The 18,694-nt window shown below is 38.0% G+C and overlaps 1 protein-coding gene across 3 annotated transcripts; it reads left to right on the top strand.

The window, feature by feature from the left end:
• Nucleotides 1-1,163: 1,163 nt before the first annotated feature.
• Nucleotides 1,164-17,673, top strand: LOC124161564 (farnesol dehydrogenase-like). Of its 3 annotated transcripts, none has more exons than XM_046537945.1 (7): nt 1,164-2,163; nt 3,508-3,702; nt 7,210-7,381; nt 12,529-12,664; nt 14,593-14,674; nt 15,489-15,638; nt 17,543-17,673. In XM_046537945.1, exons 2-7 carry the CDS (start codon nt 3,571-3,573, stop codon nt 17,582-17,584), a joined length of 714 nt encoding a protein of 237 aa, XP_046393901.1. In that variant the 5' UTR covers nt 1,164-2,163; nt 3,508-3,570; the 3' UTR covers nt 17,585-17,673. The 3 variants fall into 3 exon arrangements, with proteins under 3 accessions (XP_046393901.1, XP_046393902.1, XP_046393899.1); XM_046537943.1 differs by having other exon boundaries at nt 1,165-2,163; nt 14,545-14,674; XM_046537946.1 differs by lacking the exon at nt 15,489-15,638 and having other exon boundaries at nt 14,545-14,674.
• Nucleotides 17,674-18,694: the final 1,021 nt, after the last annotated feature.

Below are 18,694 nucleotides of genomic sequence, written 5' to 3'. Positions count from 1 at the left end.
TTCGTTCCTGGGAGTAATGTTTCGTCTCGGGTCAAAACTTAACTCCTTGATAATTTTTATTTCGTGCTGGAACGAAAATAAACCTGTGCCTCGTATTTCCGTTTCCAGAGAAAGGAACTGGCCTCCCTCCCCTGAATGTGTGATATTCCCTCGCCAGTGGTTAATTTAGAAGTGAGCTCTAATATCACCTATATAAACCAACCTATTCGTTGAGTAAGTGACCACGAATATTGAAATCAAAGATTCATCAGGCATCCACTAAATGAGCTGTTACCCAAAGTAAAATTATGTTCTGACAAATATTTCTCGGCTTTTATACAAGCCGACGTTTCGGGAGACGACTTGTCTCCCATCCTCAAGGTTGTGTTACTATATGTAAGTCCAACGTCGGCTTGTATAAAAGCATTAACCTGGATGCAAACCCGAGAAATATTCGTCAGAAGTACTCACCATTCATTCATTAAAAATTAAAATCGTTTAAATTTATGTTACTTTACAAAAGCCCCCACTCGTCCCGCGGACGATAGAGCGGTCTGAATTTCACGAGGAAATATATGCTATCTAAACTTGTATCTCTTCTGCATTTATGGATTTATGGATGGAGGGGTATTTTTAACTGTGGACTCCTTCCCCGGCGACATTGGATGGAATTTTCATGGCAGCGGTGAGTATAATGTAAAATGAATCACTCACCTGTTAGATAATCATCGACAATTCTTTGGTCAATATGCAGCATTTGCGAGGTAAACATTTGAAAACTTCGTTTGGAACGTGTTTACTCTTTGATAAACGCATCCTTATCGCGACGTTGGTGACTCGAACGCAAGGCCAACAGAATAAGGACTCAAACTTTTGTCAGGTCGGGCGAGAAGTATAAGAATGCAATGAATATCGATGGCTAAGTTCTTACAACACGTATCTGAAAATCGGCCGCTTTGAGACGGGTATCTTAAACAAAGTGTAATAGCTTTAAAAAAAATAAAATACAAGCAAAGAACAACTCCTTATTTGCAAATGAATGCTTCTTTTCAGTTTTTGAACTTTTGGTTTTTAATTTCAGTGTGCAAGTAAAAGAAATTAATCGTTTTTTTTTGCTTTCCTGAAAATGTTCTATTCTTGAGATACGTGTTGCTAGAACTTAGCCATCGATATGTTCTCCTAGCTCCGACCACAAAGTATCCATCAAAGGGAATAAGTAAAGGAGCCCGCACCAGTCCGTCCCTTGGAAAGTTGATTATCTTCGAAACTAAGGGCGCATTTTAATCGACTTTTGATAAACGTTCGCATCGTGATCACAGATCAGTGTACTTCCATCCATTTACTCTCATTAATTACTCAATAACATTCACAAGCATTGTGAGGAATAACGTTGGTCAGTCATGAATATGCTAGATCACATCAACGCGAATATAATTTTCGGTTAGCGACATTAATAGCACCTCATTTGTCCGTAAAATTCGGATCGCTTTGCCCCTCAGCGACTCGATAAGCAACTTTTATGAACACATTGAAATATTTTGAACCCGATCAATGGAACCGAAATATCATTACCATTGACCGAGTTTATCCAAGAGTGGCTCGACGATAGAGAATGAAGTGTTAAAAAATTATTTAATTAAATGACGTCATTTTGATGCTTACAATTTGTCAGAAGTGTGCTCACTCCCATTCCAGCATTGTTGACGAGAACATGTACGCCACCGAGGTTCTTGCGGACCCAGCCGAAAGTTTCCACTATATCGTGACTCTTTAATAAGGTGAGCATTCAATACGTGCAATTTTTGGTGAAAGGTCAGTCTACCATTCGCAAGGATGAATCTTTTGCACCGACCGGGTTTACGGGCAAGGCAGATGTTTTTTTTTACTTCGTGGAATTTTCCTAATTCTTACATTCCTTGTTAAGCGTAGTACAAAGCCCCTTCTCTCCCTCTGTTTACTAGCATTCTGATTTTTTTTCGAGGACATCCGTTTTATCTTTTTGCGCGAATGACATCGAGTCCATATCTCGGAGGAATCTTGCCGAAGCAGACGAGGGGTTGAAGTGGAGAGAGGAAATTTAGCGGTGGGACTCAGTGCGCTTTGGAGCACATCACGTCCACGGATTCCCCACTCGACTCTCGCGGGAGGAACGCATCCCCTAACGCAACATACAAGAACTTAGAAGTAAGTACGACCATAGAATATACTTACTCTATGGTACGACACAGGGAAGACTTGGGCTGAACTCCAATCGAAGTATTGGACCACCACAGCATGCACTACATTATGGCCATCGGATTGGATCATCCGTTCATTTAAACCTAAGACCGAGGAGAAGAGCTAGTTCATGAACCACTTCGGTTGATGCGGAGTGGTATGAGTGCCTCCAAAGAGTTTTTCTCTTTTAAGTCAATCTATAGGCTATCAGGAAAATGAACAGGTTTTCCACATTTTTTATGCAATCCTGTGTTCAAATGAAAAAATTATATGTTTCAATGCTTTCAATTTCAGCTGTGTAACCAAAAACATTCACATCTGCATCATAATGAAAAAAATATCACTAACGATATTAGATTAGTATTTTAAGTTTATGGGAATTTTTATGTTCGCCCGCAAGAAAATAATGCGAAGAACTTGGCTATCAATTACTCAACTGTATTTTGAACTAAAAAATTATAATCTCAGAGAAATAATAAAAAATCTCCCGAGACCTTTCTTAAGTCCATCTATGATTCGGTTTCATCGTCCTTTGTGTTCACCGTCAACCGTTGGCGCGACTGTCACTCAAGTGCTAACTCAACTCAACTACTAAAAAGTGTAACTCAACTCAAGGGGACGTAATGAAGAACTTACCAATGTACGACTGCAGCGCTCGTACACTGGGTGTCGTTCGCGGCAGTGAAGACGGCAAGTTCCTCGGGGTCGTCAACATGCGAATTCCTTGCAAAGACTTATCATCATAGGCAATTATAAGAACTTGGAAGTAAGTACTACACAGGGAAGACTTGAGTTGAACTCCAATCGAAGTATTGAACCACCAAAACATAACATAGCATACGGTACACCATGACCACAGAGTCAGATCATCCGTTCATTTCAACCTAAGATCGATGAGAAGCGCTACTTCATTAACCGCTTCGACTGATGCAGAGTGGGATGTGAGGCTCCAAAGAGTTTTTCGCTTGAGAGTCAATCTATTGGTTATCAAGAAAATGAACGGGTATTCCACATTTTTCATGCAATCCTCTTTTCAAGTGAAGCAGTGGAGTGGAATTTATTTCAGTGGGATCACCCTAAATAAAATTCACGAGTAATTCCCCACTAAAATTAATTTCAACGGCCACCTAACTACCAAAATTTCAAAGGCACCTAAGAGAAAATAACTAAAAAAATGGATCCATGTGTATTATTAAAATTCTGTCGCCCTGCATTGCAGCTTAAAACTGAAAACCTCCTCAATGAGGTGACATTTATTAAAAATAAAATAGTTGCTGCCGTCAGCCCTTCCTGTTCTTTTCTTGCATGCAGGTACCTATCGCAGCTGAACCAGCACCTCGCACTGCTCCTGAAAAACATTCGCGCCACTGAGAGATGGACCGTTGGGAGGGCAGAGTGGCGGTTGTCACGGGCGCGAGTTCCGGCATCGGGAAGAGCATAGCGACGGAGTTGGTGGAGCGGGGAATGATCGTGGTTGGATTGGCACGCAGGGTGGAATTGGTGCAGGTGAGAAGAGGATTAGCCCAAGGTAGTTTGCAATCAACGAAGGAAATCATGACTCGTAATTTAGACCATTGGAAAAGTAATAAAAGACTTTAACCCTTGCAAATGTATACCTGGAGGTTTTTTAATCATCAGCACACCCGTGTATCCACGAATTTATATGCTGGTATACAGGGTGTCCTATTTATCTTGACCATCCGAAATAACTTTTTGTCCAGATGCAAATTCAAAACTGTGTCAAGCAAATGTTCATTAGCCGTCAGGGGGACATTAATCTGCATGACTGCCTTCCTTGTATCTTTGTTTCTACAAAGATTTGAAGAGTGGTATGTCTTTTTTAAATGGCACCCTATATTTTTTATGAATGAGTGGTGGAGTAGTTCCAATACCCGCCTACCTGCACTAAGTGCTATTGAGTCAGTCATTTTTCATAACACTGTGTTTATGTTAGTGGTCCACTGTGCTACATTTTTGAATAAGTCTTTAGGAGAGGAAATGAATTGCCGGAAAAAAATATAGGGTGCCATTTTAAACAGACATACCGCTGTTCATGCCCTTGTAAATAACAAAGCTACAAGGAAGGCAATCATGCTAATTAATGTCCCCCCGACGGCTAATGGACATTTGCTTGAGACATTTTTGAATTTACATCTGAACGAAAAGGTTATTTCGGGTGGTCAAGATAAATACGACACCCTATATAATATAGAATAATTATGACTTTATCAGTGAGTAATTTGATTTGATTAAATTAGGCTACATAATATCATTGTGGTTTTTATAATATTATTCTGCCTTACTTCCAAAAAATATATATGCTAATTTTCTATCCAATCTACAGAAATTATAATGATGTAATTAGATAATGCAGGTATTTAAAATTCTCCGTCACTAAGTAATATAAAACGAACTAAGTATCATACAAATTGTATTACCTACGCATGCTACTCTATGGTTGAGGAGCTAGGACCATTATAAAAATGCGATCAGTAAAATAATAGAGGACTTCGAAACCTGTTATTGGAGCAGGATGCTGAAGAAAAAATGTACGGGTAGGGTGAGAAACGAAGAAGTATAGGTATGGAGAAATAGGGGACACCACAGATCATTCAATGCCGAGAAAAGACATGGTGGAGTGGCCACGAAATGACAGTGGCGCAGCGAGGGGGTGGTTTTGGGGGATAAAACCCCCCGTTGAGCTCAGAGAAATTTTTAAGTTTAATCCATTTTTCTTAATTGGATTGATATTACTAATGTGAAGTATAAGGATTAATAGATTATCCTTCAGAAAGCCGTAAAACTCACAATTTTGAACCATTTATCTTAAATGTCCGCAATTTATTAATCTCGCACCTACCACTTATCCTGGTGGGTATTCCATACCCCCACACACCCCGGTACTAGTTGCACCTCACCCCCCCCCCCCCCAGCCTAAATTCCTAGCTGCGCCCCTGAGGTGAGAAACAAAAGAAAAGAAAAACTGCCGGAAAAGAGCGCACGTGAAAGTATTTAGGACACAGTACACACAGCGCAGTGCGGCCTGAGTCGTGATAAGTTGTTACGACAAAAAAGTGTAGTGTTTCCAATATGTTAGGTGAGTTAAGATAGACATATTTCTAGGAGCGTAGAGCAAAGTATAGGTTCAATTTACTTAGTAAATTAGGAGTAAATATTTTCTCAGACGACGGGAAACATATCCTTCGCTTACCGTTGTAATATGGTAGACGTGATCACGAGAATAAAATAGCAATGTCATTGGAAAACAGAGAGATTTAAATGTCATTCTTCCCTCGTAAGGATAGCTACAGTGAACCGACAAACAAAATTAATATTGTCAATCTTTAAGACCAATCATTGTGTGTTTTTATTTTTCCATTTCTCTAACCTCAGTTATGAATTTGCTACAGGAACTGTAAACAGTTGGTAAGTCTTGCCTTTGCATGAATGTGGACATATATTTTATAATTATTATGCGCAATATTTTATGGCCATGGTGTGCATGAGGAGATACTGCATCCTGATGATTGATCATCTCCTGCCAAAAACCCCTCACAGGGTATTATGTAAATGAAGATGACAAAGCAAGAAGGATACGGGAAACAAGATCCTCTGGGAGATAAAAACTGGAGATAGGGAGAAAAAAATAGGTTCCATTTACTAATCAAACTATTGCTATAGTATGAATGAACTCACGGAAACCACGTTTTTAATCTTTTATATTTTATGTATGGATTCCTCTCGAACAGAAATCTTCACCTGAAACATCGTCATCATAACTGGTCAACAATCCTAAGATTATATATTTTTTTTTTTTTAGATCACGAGATGTGGGTCAATTGTAAATATTATTTATTTTTTCCAAACTTTGCCAACGTTTCGGACATTATATTTGTCCATCCTCAGGGCTTTTGCTTTAGATGTGATATCTATTTCCGGACTTTTATCTCCCATATTCCTCTTGCTTGGCGTAGTCCTTCCTGTTGAAAATGGTTTTCAATCTCTTCTGATTTAACTCTCCTCTGGCATGAAATCTCCTTTTTTATCCTGGGTGAAGTGAATTGATGAACAACTGGACAGCTTCTCTTCCTTGTATAATTCAAACTTTATGTTTCACGACCCCTTATTATATATATATATATATATTTTTTTTTTTTTAGATCACGAGATGTGGGTCAATTGTAAATATTATTTATTTTTTCCAAACTTTGCCAACGTAAATATAAATACGTGAGGAATATGGGAGATAAAAGTCCGGAAATAGATATCACATCTAAAGCAAAAGCCCTGAGGATGGACAAATATAATGTCCGAAACGTTGGCAAAGTTTGGAAAAAATAAATAATATTTACAATTGACCCACATCTCGTGATCTAAAAAAAAAAAATATATATATATATAATAAGGGGTCGTGAAACATAAAGTTTGAATTATACAAGGAAGAGAAGCTGTCCAGTTGTTCATCAATTCACTTCACCCAGGATAAAAAAGGAGATTTCATGCCAGAGGAGAGTTAAATCAGAAGAGATTGAAAACCATTTTCAACAGGAAGGACTACGCCAAGCAAGAGGAATATGGGAGATAAAAGTCCGGAAATAGATATCACATCTAAAGCAAAAGCCCTGAGGATGGACAAATATAATGTCCGAAACGTTGGCAAAGTTTGGAAAAAATAAATAATATTTACAATTGACCCACATCTCGTGATCTAAAAAAAAAATATATATATATAATAAGGGGTCGTGAAACATAAAGTTTGAATCCTAAGATTACTTACGCATGTCTTGTCGTGTTATTTTAATGTTTTTTTTTCTTCCCTTACCGTTCTTGCCGTCCACTTATCCCTCGATGATTGTCCTCATCAGGCCAACATGCCTAAAGATATGGCCGATTTAGTAATTTTGTCTCTTTTTTACGGTTTTCTTCTTTCTTCCTTTAATTAGAACATTCTCATTGTTCATCCTGTAGATCTATTTCACTAAATCGATTTCTTTTTATAATCAATGACTCCAGGATCTGTCCAGGAGCCTCGCTGACCGCAAGGGAAAACTGTTCGCAGTGAAGGCAGACGTCAGGAAAGAGGATGACGTCGTTGAAGCTTTCGATTGGGTCCGCAAGAACCTAGGTGGCGTGCATGTTCTCGTAAACAATGCCGGAATGGGAGCGTACTCACCTCTGACAAATAGTAAGCATCAAAATTACTTCTTTTCCAAAACTTATATTTCATCACTTTATGCTCCCACCTCAAGTAACTCTTGGACAAACAGTATAGTTTGCGACCACGTCAGAATAATCGCTGACATACTAATGGCGTTTTTCTTAGCCCGATCACGTAAATGAGACCGAAAAACCTCTTGTCTTTCAGAATATGTATTCCCGCATAATTAGCAGTAACTAGCCTTATTTTACGGATTATTTATCGAGTAAAAGATACTATAATATCTTGAAATATCCAGGGCACACAAACTAAGTGTAAATCACATTTTCACTGATATTTTTACTAAGTCATATTTAACTAAATAAAAAAAATTATAAAATTTCACCCCAGGAAAATGCTCAGTATAAGATTTTCATTATTTAGATACGGACATAAATGATAACAAGTTTCCGCACTACAACTTCAAAGGGAAAATATGAAGATGATAGCGACAGTTTTCATGGAATAATTCGTCGGGAAAGAAAAATAAAACCGGTCGATAGGGGTTGCTGATTCCTCCTGTTAATGGGCTGCCGCACAGTGAGGTAGAATCGAAAAAAGTTCACCGAAACCTCAAAATCGATTTTTTTTAGCTAGGAAGTTGAAACTTCGCATACACATTTTCAAAGAAATTTTGCATAACTTGCCAGATTATTTTTATCCTGTGTCTTCACGTTGACAATACATTCGAGGCCAAAGTTGAACATTTAGCGAAAAACTGCTAACCACGATTTTTTCTGAAAAATGCCAACTTTATCCTCGTGTTGGATTCATGAATAGTTAAATTGAAAAAATTTATTTCATCTTAATTAAGACTTCTTTTTCTTCCATTTGGACGGTTTTTAAAGATTTGGTTTTATCATTAACTATAGATATACAACAAAATGGCGGAGCCTGTTTCCACCAAGTGACTTATACCACGTCGTTTTACAAAGCTTCTACATTGCGAATCTAAAGTGAAATCTTGCACCAACTTGCAACCCCGAATTTTACATCGTTTTTTCGAGAGTACGGCGATGCGGCAAGCGTGTGGATGCGATATGGCCACATTCACTTTCATATCTGGATAATAGGTATTATTGCGATAGAAAAGAATCACCTGAAATTAAATTTTATAAATATTGCCACGAATGACACTTATCATGCAATCGCTGTGCACTGTAAGCTTCTGAACTGAAGGGCTTCTTTCTTTGAGTGTAATCCATACACTGCAACGGAGAATCGTGCGCTTAACGAAGGGGAAACGAGCTCTTTTATTAACAAACGAACTCTCTTTCCAGGCAAGACCCGTTCATAATCTATTGCATCCACTTCCCAGCCTCCCATACCTATTTAAAAGCCTGAAGAGTGATGGGTCGTTTTATAGCACTGTTGAAGTGCGGAGCCCTTCAACCTTGTTTTTGGTATGGTCTCCTGCTAGCAGTAGAAGTTTCGGAAAGCATATTACTTACATGGGAAAACATTTGTTTTCATAGAAATTAAGAATGGACGGATCCAGGATTTTTTTCGAATCCGGATTCGGATCGGATCTTTGAATTTTCCGAGCCGGATCTTTCGGATCGGATATTTTCGGATCGAAATGAATTTTCAAATTCCTGTCGCTGAGATTCTCCCGATGATTGTTCAATCTCTTGGGAAAAGTCACCCTACGTGCCAGCCGTATTTTGCCATTTTTATTTTCCACGGCTGAAATTCTGCTATGTAACCTCTGCAAGAGCTTTCAAACAAAACGGTTCATGAATAGGACAAGAATCGCGTGCGATGACGCATTCGAAGATAGAATTGGAACTCTTTCCACCCTTATTGCATTCACTGAAGCTATTATTTAAAATTTCGGATCCAGATCCGATGTCTTCCGCGACTTTGGATCCAATGTATCCAAAGAAGGTCAATATCCGCGGATATTTGGATCCGAGGCATCCGATCCGACCATCCCTAATAGAAATACAATTAGTTTTTAATTTATGCCTTACGATCTATGTAAAGAATCTTCCTTTACTAATATTTCCAGGTCCGACAGAAGCGATAAATTAAGAGAGATATTTTTCAGAATGGGTAGATGTGGGAATTCGTTTTTCCGCCGAACCATCAAGGATTTTAATAAATGCCGGTCGTAATTTTTTGGGCATTTGCTTTTTATGTGTTGACGGCTTGTGACCTAACACCCCTGCCACACGCCTTTTAGGCGACTTACGGGGTAGTTTGTAGATATCACTCACACAAAGGTACAACGTAAAGTTTGTTCTTCTTAAGCGAGGGTATAGCTCAGTCCGAAGTAGGCAAAGAGCCAAAATTACTAAAATAAGAATTACTGAGTTCACGAAAGCTGTAGTCACACGACCACTTTCTCATATTTGTACCAACCTCATATGTGGAAAAAATGAATTTCGTACTTTCTTCACGCACGACGGATTCGAAATTTGTTATGTTGAAGCGTTTGCATAGCCAAGTCCATTAAGTTTCCAGCCACCTTGACAAGTTTCTTTTATATCATTCGCTTTGATCTTTCCGGTATATCCAAAATGTCAACGTCCCCTTCATTTGCATGTGACTGAAAGTTAGCTCTTCTTCTCCACACCTGTAAATAGATCGGATGTGACAAAAATCTCTCAATGGTGACCTAAGATCTCGAGGTATTATGATTCACGGAAGCAATTATTTCGGCATTTACACGAAAGTTTTATTCCTGGCATTTATTATCGGCATTACACATCGGAATTTTGCAAATATTGGCTACATAGTAATAAAACACATTTCCTTTTAATTCGTTTGTTTTATCATAAACATTATGTCCCCATGATCTGCGTATCCAGAAATTTATTTTTTGGCGGGACGGGGAAGGGTTATGTCTAATACATGACAATCATTACTTTCAGAAAGAACTCTCCATCGAGAGATTTACGCGAAGTCGATGTCATATACTTTTCTCAACAAAAAAAATTAAGAAAACGATGTTGCGCTAACTAACTTTGTGTTTAGAAGCAAGTGCGTACCCAGGATCATAACTAGGGGAGGGCAAGCCATGATCTAGGGGCGGCAAGCCATGGGTTTTATGAGATTATTTCCTTGAAAAAATAGTTTTATTTTAGTTACATATCTTACACTCATTTAAATCATTTTTCGTAGGTTTAAATAAAATTTGTTGAATACTTTCGTTTCAATTCACTACTGATTTTGCTTTAAGACTTCTGCGATTTTTGCTTCTAGGGGGGGAAGCTGCCCCCACCTGCCCCTTGCTGGTTACGCCCATGTTTAGAAGGTAGCAAATAATATTTTTGGGAAAGATAAACGAATTATATGGGTTGTTTATGCCCGTGTAGAAGCTGTATAAGTCCTAATAGCACTCTCTCCCTGGGTACAAGCGGGTGAAACAAAAAATACGAGTCAGTTACTTTTATGGGATCATCTCACAGGTGCCGAATGTTTTTGCTTAGCGGCGTTCAAAGAAATCACTCTTATTAAGAATGGGTGACGAGACGGAACCCGAAACGTAGGCTACCTTAGATTTCCTTACCCGCACGCAAACCCGAGTAAAGTTTATTCATTAAATCACTCGTGTTTGAAATGGCCACATATCCATTAAAAGACTCTGAAGCGCTCTTCCCACAGGGCCAATAAGTTACATAATGCTGACTGAACCCCTTGCGCTGTAATGTCGAGTGTAGCTCGTCATGAACTTGCGATGCCAAACCGCGCAATGACGAGTGTATCTCATCATCGGATTCTCATAATTTTAGCACTATTTATATGAAATAATATGAATAAATTTATAACAAAGCTTAGCAATGTTAAAACATTCATAGCATACAGGAATAATTCATATTCAATGAAACATGATGCATTGATAGGATTAAAATGATTTTATTCGAGTAGCGATAGCTGTGTTCTCCATGTTTAAAAATCGCATTTTATTTCACGGTTGTACGATTATTACAAATTACAAAATTTCATTTCCTTACCTACCATATAAAAGAGAACAACAAAAAAAAATAAATAGAGGATAGGAGCACGATGTTCGGAAAATTGATCGAATTGGAAGAGGTTAATTGCATTTCAACTAAAAAATGCACTCTCCCGGATAATTTATGATCCTACGTGCATTTCAAAAATCCCCTAGATCCCAACCCAGTCATCGTCTGATAGGTGTACACTGTGCATCTAAATACTGCTAACACCCTCCTCCCCAACTGCCAATAGGCCCGTGGACGAGGGTGTTATTACGCCAGCCGTCTGCAAAAAGATACGCTTTGGAGATATTTGACTACTGAGTCCCACCTAGTATTTACCGAAGTATTTATTGCTCGATAGAAAAACGGAATCCTATTCTTATCCGTAGGCCGAAATATCTCTTTAATTTTATTGTTTCTTACAGAACTGGAAATGTATTGAGGTTTAAATATGATGTTCTCTGTGTCACTCTGAAAGATATAATTTTTTAATAGCACAGACAATCTAAGCCTAGCACATAGCCTCCGATTTTTTAGCTGCTCCAGGCTTAATACCTGTAATATGTGTGAACCGCTCCCTGTTCGCCTAGTGCAATTCTTGTCCGGATGACGTGGCTTTCCTTTGTACTAAAATCATTATCTTTCGATTATAATTAGAGATACGAGAAAATCGCACTTTCATTTTTATTCTATCGCACTTTCAATAACAGTTTATCGCATTTTGTAGCGTCTATTTTTTTATTTTCGTAGATGACGATAAAATGTAGTGAAACACAGATATATGACAAAATACAGAATATTTGAAATAATTATCTTGTAGAACAATCATAAATTAAGGAATAAGACATATAGTGGCGGAGGTGTAGCTTGCCCGCGCCCACTTGTAGTCCGCGGTCACGTAGAGTCCCAGCCAACTATCAGCTGGCCAGTCGCTCACATGCTTTAAGCGTTGAGTGTCGGCGGAGCATTTAAACTGCGCTCTGCACAAATGTACGAATTTTGCCACCGAAAAGGCAAATTTGCGTAAAAATATCGTAAAAGTCCAGTCATCGCATCTATGTCGCATTTATTTGCGCACATCGCATTTATCGCATTTGCGATTTTCACGCATCTCTAATTATATTGACTTAAACATAAGTTGTTAAAAAGCGCTCCAGGTTAGTTTCACTTCCATTTTCTTCCGATCAGTGGACCGGGAGCAGTATGAGAAAGTCCAGACGTGCTTCGGCACCAACGTGATGGGCATGGTCATGTGTTCGAGTGAAGCGCTCAAGTTGATGCGGGAAAATGGCATAGACGATGGACATATCATCAACATAAACAGGTAATTCCTTCTACGCAATTCTTCCACTCACTCAGGTAATTCCCCTCGCCGCTGGGGTTATCGTATACTAGAGAATATATTAGTAGAGGGCGGGAGACATCACTGCTTTGGTCCCAACAAATACCCAAAGTCTCAATAGGGTGGTTTCCTATTATTTTTTTATTGCCTAAATTGAAATATTATTACTCCTGGAGTGCGTATTTCACGCTTTTAGATTTTTAAATGACGATATCTATTTTTCGCGATTAAATGGAAAGTGATAATTTTCAAGCGCGCGAAAACGCGACGGCTAAATATGAATGCTGGGAAAACTCCGTGTAACGTCGTTCTGGTTCCCGCTGCCGCATTGTGAGGTGACCTTGGGGCGAGGATATGAGCGCAGCTACAACACAGGCTGCTACTAGGTAGCGCTTGGCTTAAATAAGGTTTATTAATACCTTATCAAACGAAGAATACTTTCCGACCTTAGCCAGTTTTAATAGGTGATTATTAAGACGTTTCCCTGAGCTCTGTGCCTCATTCATGCATTGGTAATCTCAGACGATGTAAAACTCCAGACTACTCGTATCGAAACTAGGTCCCTGTGACGTCGCGTGGAGTGGAATCGCATGGGCGCCAATCTGGCCTTTTTCAAATGCAGTTTAAATTGACCATTGCCATTCGTCTAAACCGGTATTTCTAAAACCAAATAATTTGTTCATTATGAATACACTGATGATGGTAAACAAATCACAATCAATGCCTTTCGTTTTATTTGATGAAGGAAACTACCCTATTGTGACGTGGAATTGAGTCACGTGACTTACATACGATTAGCGAAATGATGCGCTTTTGCTGTTCGTTTGGGTGCCGAAAAAATTAATCAAGAGAAGCTTAGTGACCATTGAGGGAGTAATGTAGAAAATATTTCATTGCATGGTATTTCATTTTGATATGATCTAATTTTTTTTCTCAGTAGCCCATTGTTGTTTATATTTCTCATGTCACCTGAAAAATATGAATACTGTGTACTGAAGACTTTTCTACCCGCCGCGCCGTCTCTACCTTTATCCTTAATCTAGGGTTTATGATCCCATCACCGTAAATACAAACTAGAGTGCACGTGATGAAAGTGACCAAAGGCGATGCGAACATGGAATCCTAAAAATTGTGTATCACTACTGTCAATGGAAGCAATTGGTCAAGTAAAAATCCCCCTCTCTTTCCTTTGCACATGGATGGATCCATTGAATTCACACCACACCAGGTTTCATTGCACGATATTTAAAAAAAAAACTTAGAATCCGTTGGTTATGCGAATTAGCTACTAAACTTAATAACTTTTTAAAAATACATTAAAACATTTTATTGCTGTATTTTGAATAGGTAGGATTGTTTCGATGAGATCTTTTTATTTTTAGGGTTAAGGGGGGAAGTTAAGTCCCTCTCATAGCAACGTGAATGTTATTATTCGCACTTCCTCATCGACTATATATGCCAAAAGAGTATGAAAAATGAAGAAGCCTTTAACGATTGTCAACCTCTCGATCTTATTTGCATAAATATCTGATTTCAATAGCATATACTTCCATTTCGAAGTTCATAGAACTTTATCAAAATCCTATGCTTTTTGCATCACATTATAAAAATAACCACCTGTAATCAGACACATCATTATTTCACAATGAAAATTATTCGTAAACTTTATATTACACAAATGGGGCAAAGCTATGTAACCGATAAAAACCGTCACATATTTTGGTGAAAAAAATGTATTGAGCAATGACCTTAGATATTATTCCGTGAAAACGTAATTGACATGTTTCTCATTCATGAATATGCTCATTTCTCTGATTAACGTACCAAATGAGGTTAATGTTATCGCTTGCTTCCCACTTTAGCGTTCTTGGACACTTCATAACCCGAAGATGTGGTTTACACGTTTACAGTGCATCGAGATATGCCGTAACGGTCTTGACAGAAGGACTTCGACGGGAGCTTGCGGAAGCAAAGTCTATGATAAGGGTCACGGTGAGTATATCTATACGACTATGATAAAGTTATTTACTTTTTTTAATCAACCAGCAAAGACGAACTGAATGATAATACAGTACAGATTACATTAAATTCCATGTGTAAATAACTTGTTAAACGATGAAATTCATATGCATTTATGCATTATCCTAGATGCTGGAAGTACGTAGCGTTGTAATTAGGCAACTTAATTCCGTGTGCATGCTTAGTGAAAGCCATTGAGATTCATGAAAAGGGCGCTATGGATTCCTAATACTTGTTGACAGGGGAAGCCAGGGGACGTTGTAGATCACCCCGTATGCCACATTGTACTAGCAAGGCTGAAGTAGAAATTTACAGAAGTAGAAACGGTTCTTATGGCAAATATGCCCACGAAAATTCAAACGTGCATCCAGATTACTTCGATAGCCTCGATTTACGGAAACTTTGGAGATATATTTAAGAAGCTTTCTTACGGGCAACGCAACAAATGAGGTTGATCAATGCAGTGGACCGATAAATGCCAAATGATGAACATGCTTCTGCATAATTGACGTGAAAGCACAGATAACCAAATGAAGTATACAGCTTAAGACAGGTGGGTGGGAACTTTGGTGTTTTCTTATTTTAAAATTGCACGAGATAGCGGCTGAATATAAAAAATATATTTTTAGCGGTGACAATTAACTTGACCTTCCATCTTCCGAAAAGTTTTAAAGAGTTGCAATTCCACGTCTGAATGCGCAACCCTCATCTAAATCCATCATCGGAACATCAATTGCACTCATAGAAATCTAAACTGCTTTCATAAATTTTCCTCATCTGGTTTCAGAGCATAAGTCCTGGGCTAGTTCGCACAGACATCTTAAAAACAGTTGGAATGCCGAATTACGAGGAGTCCCTGGCCACTAGACCCATCATCACGACAGATGACGTCAAAAGATCAGTGATGCACGCTTTATCAGCGCCAGCTGATGTCCAGGTAATAGGGTGGTTTCCTATTATTTTTTTAAATTGCCAAAATCGAAAGATTATAACTCCTGGAGTAAGTATTTCACGCTTAGATTTTTAAATGACGATATCTATTTTTCGCGATTGAATGATAAGTGAAAATATTCAAGCGCGCGAAAACGCGACGGCTTAGTATGAAATATGGGAAAAGCCCGAGTGACGTAATTCGGGTTCTGGCTACCGCCGTGTGAGGCCACCTTGGTGCAAGGCTATGAGCGCAAATACGATGCAGGCTGCTACCAGGTAGCGCTTGGCTTTATAAAGGATTATTAATACCTTATCAAACGAAGGAAACTTTCCGACTACATATAGGCAATTTTAATAGGTGATTATTAAGACATGTTTCCCTGAGCTCTGTGCCTCATGCATGCATTGGTAATCTCAGACAATTGTAAAACTCCTATCTACTCGTATCGAAACTAGGTCCCTGTGAAGTCACGCGGAATGGCATCGCATGGACACCAATCTGGTCTTTTTCAAATGAGATTAAAATTATTATAAACATTCGTCAAAACTGGGATTTCTAAAACCAAATAATTTGTACATTATGAATACACTAATGGTGGGTAACGAATCGCAATCAATGCCTTTCGTTTTCTTTGATGAAGGAAACTACCCTATTACATCAAAATATCCTCTTCTCATAAAAAAATAGAAAGATAAGTCGATTTTAATCTAAGATAAAATATTATTTGAAAATTTCAAAACCTATTATTCCATTATACAATTTTTCATAATTTGGAATGAAATATCTTGGTCCCTTTCCACAAAGTTTTATTGGTTTATTCCACTCACAAAATCCTTTGTCATAACCTCGATACAAACTAGGTTCTCCCAAATTAGACCCAACCTCCGTAGTCTCCAATCTGCAGTAAAAAAGCTATTACTTTAATAGTAATAAAATTGAATGGAATGACAATAACAATGAATTGGACTACAAATTTTCATTTGTTAAAAATCATCAGTCAATTTTACTAACGCTTTCCAACCAAATCAATATCGTACCCTTCCTTAAAATTTCTCCTAGTATCTTGACAAACCATTTTTTGGAGGTAAGCGTAGAATATATATACAATTTAAAATGCCTCAAAGTCAATGTATACCACGCATTGTCCATATTATATCTTTTAAAAACAAAGAAAAATTGTTGCTAGGTGAAAAAATAAGTAAACGAAATCAACGATCGTTAAACTTATAGTTAAATACACGGTCTTAGAGTTAAATAATATAAATTCAGAACAACTTCCACAATAATTGCCGTAAAAATAAATAAAATTATTGATTTGGCAAGACTGTTCATTATACATAGTTGGGTCCTGAATTCAACACGCTAGGACGTCAGTTTTCGAAAATTTAGGCTTGAATAAAGTTGATAAGAATATTTGTCAAGTGGATTAGTTTCATGTGACTTCTTATGGTGGATTTTCATTAGCAATAATGGCTTTTTTTAATCAAAGCGCTAAGCTCGGGACTGTAGAGAGATATATTAGATTTCCAGCAGCTAAAGACTGAAACCATTTACTTCGGAATGATGCCACCGTAAGTGGTCACAGTACTTGACTAAAAAGTTGGGGTCCAGATGAGGGGTAAATAATATTTTTCTCGAGGGATACAACTCTTCCTCTTGAAGATTCAAATGGCAGGAAGAATTCAGTGACCCGAATCACATATCTGAGAAGTAGTTTTCGATCAAAGACGAAGAGCATTCGCCGGCGAATCTAGAAAAATCAATTTCACAAGAGTGCATTTTTATTTATTAACAATCTCAAATAATTTACGCGAGATAAAAAAGAATCAAACTGGAAAAGTATGTTATTCGTAAAATTTAGTGCCTGACCAATAATCTCTAACTATCCTTTGATTATTCCATTTTAGATCGCAGAAATCACGGTAAGACCTGTGGGAGAGGATGCCTGATGCAGATGATGGAGGATGACCGACCGGAAAAAGGATTTGACCTCTACTCTTGTTTTCTTATCTCTGAATAAAATAACATCAACATTAAATACTTATAAGAATGAAATTTATACCAAATATATACCAAACAAGAAAATTTTATTTAAAAATTTATTATCCATAACGTGCCCGACCCCTGACCCCCTTCCCGATATGATGGTGAGGAAGAAAAAGTTAAGCACTACGTGTCGCCACTCTTACATTGAGAAGAACTGTTGCATTGTAAGGGAGAGACTAATTTCATTTTTCAAGCCAAATAATTGTTTTCGTCATGTTTAAAATGTCTTCCCTCAATATACTGGGAGAACATCAAATCAATGGAAAAAATAAACACAAAATTCCACCACTGGGATCAAAGTATAGTGGTCGCTCAAGAAGGTGACTTGCAAAAGAAGAGAGACTGCTATGATATCGCCCAGTGGAGGAGTAACTGAAGGGCATGGAGGTGACTATTGTTTGGAAGTAGAAGCATAAAAATGGTCTACGGATTAAGTCAACGGCTTGCAGAAAGTTGCTGTGGAACGCAAGTGCACAATACTTAACTGAGTTTTGAAAAGTTATCTTAGGTAATTACTGTAACAAACTCTTAAACTTAATTAAACGTACCTTAGCTTATGAGGAAGGTTAAAGCTGACTTAAATTCATTATAACGCCCAAAAAGTTTTAGAGAAGGTTATAAACTACTTATGAAAGAAACCTTAAGAAAGCTTTGAGCTTTTTGGTCGATGAATGTTAAGAGCAAGGTCAACAGAGGAACTGCTTTTTATCCATCACACACGAACATTACAAAAACCTCCACGCGTTGGGGCCAACAGTCGCGCTCCAAAGTAACTTCAGTCGCGATAAGAATTCGTTTATCAACAAGTAAACGCATTCCAACCAATGACTCCGAATGTTTACAACTCGAATGCCGCACATAGACCAACGAATGGAGATAATTATGGGCCACAAGAGAAATATATATGTTACATAACGCTTACCTCCACCATTTAAGTCTCACAACCATGGCAACGTAGCCGAGCATTTTTAAACGGCGAGGAAAATTATTTCTCTGATATTTCAAGTTTCAAC

The sequence above is a fragment of the Ischnura elegans genome, chromosome 6, assembly GCF_921293095.1.
Source record: "Ischnura elegans chromosome 6, ioIscEleg1.1, whole genome shotgun sequence".
Taxonomy (NCBI): Eukaryota; Metazoa; Arthropoda; class Insecta; order Odonata; family Coenagrionidae; genus Ischnura; species Ischnura elegans.
This window is presented reverse-complemented; position numbering and strand designations above follow the sequence as displayed.

Excerpts from the sequence above, each read along its gene's own strand:
- LOC124161564 (XM_046537943.1), top strand. The coding sequence starts at position 3,571 with ATGGACCGTTGGGAGGGCAGAGTGGCGGTTGTCACGGGCGCGAGTTCC. Across the intron at positions 12,665-14,544 it reads CATATCATCAACATAAACAG|CGTTCTTGGACACTTCATAA; the intron begins GTAATTCCTTCT and ends TTCCCACTTTAG. Across the intron at positions 15,639-17,542 it reads CAGCGCCAGCTGATGTCCAG|ATCGCAGAAATCACGGTAAG; the intron begins GTAATAGGGTGG and ends ATTCCATTTTAG.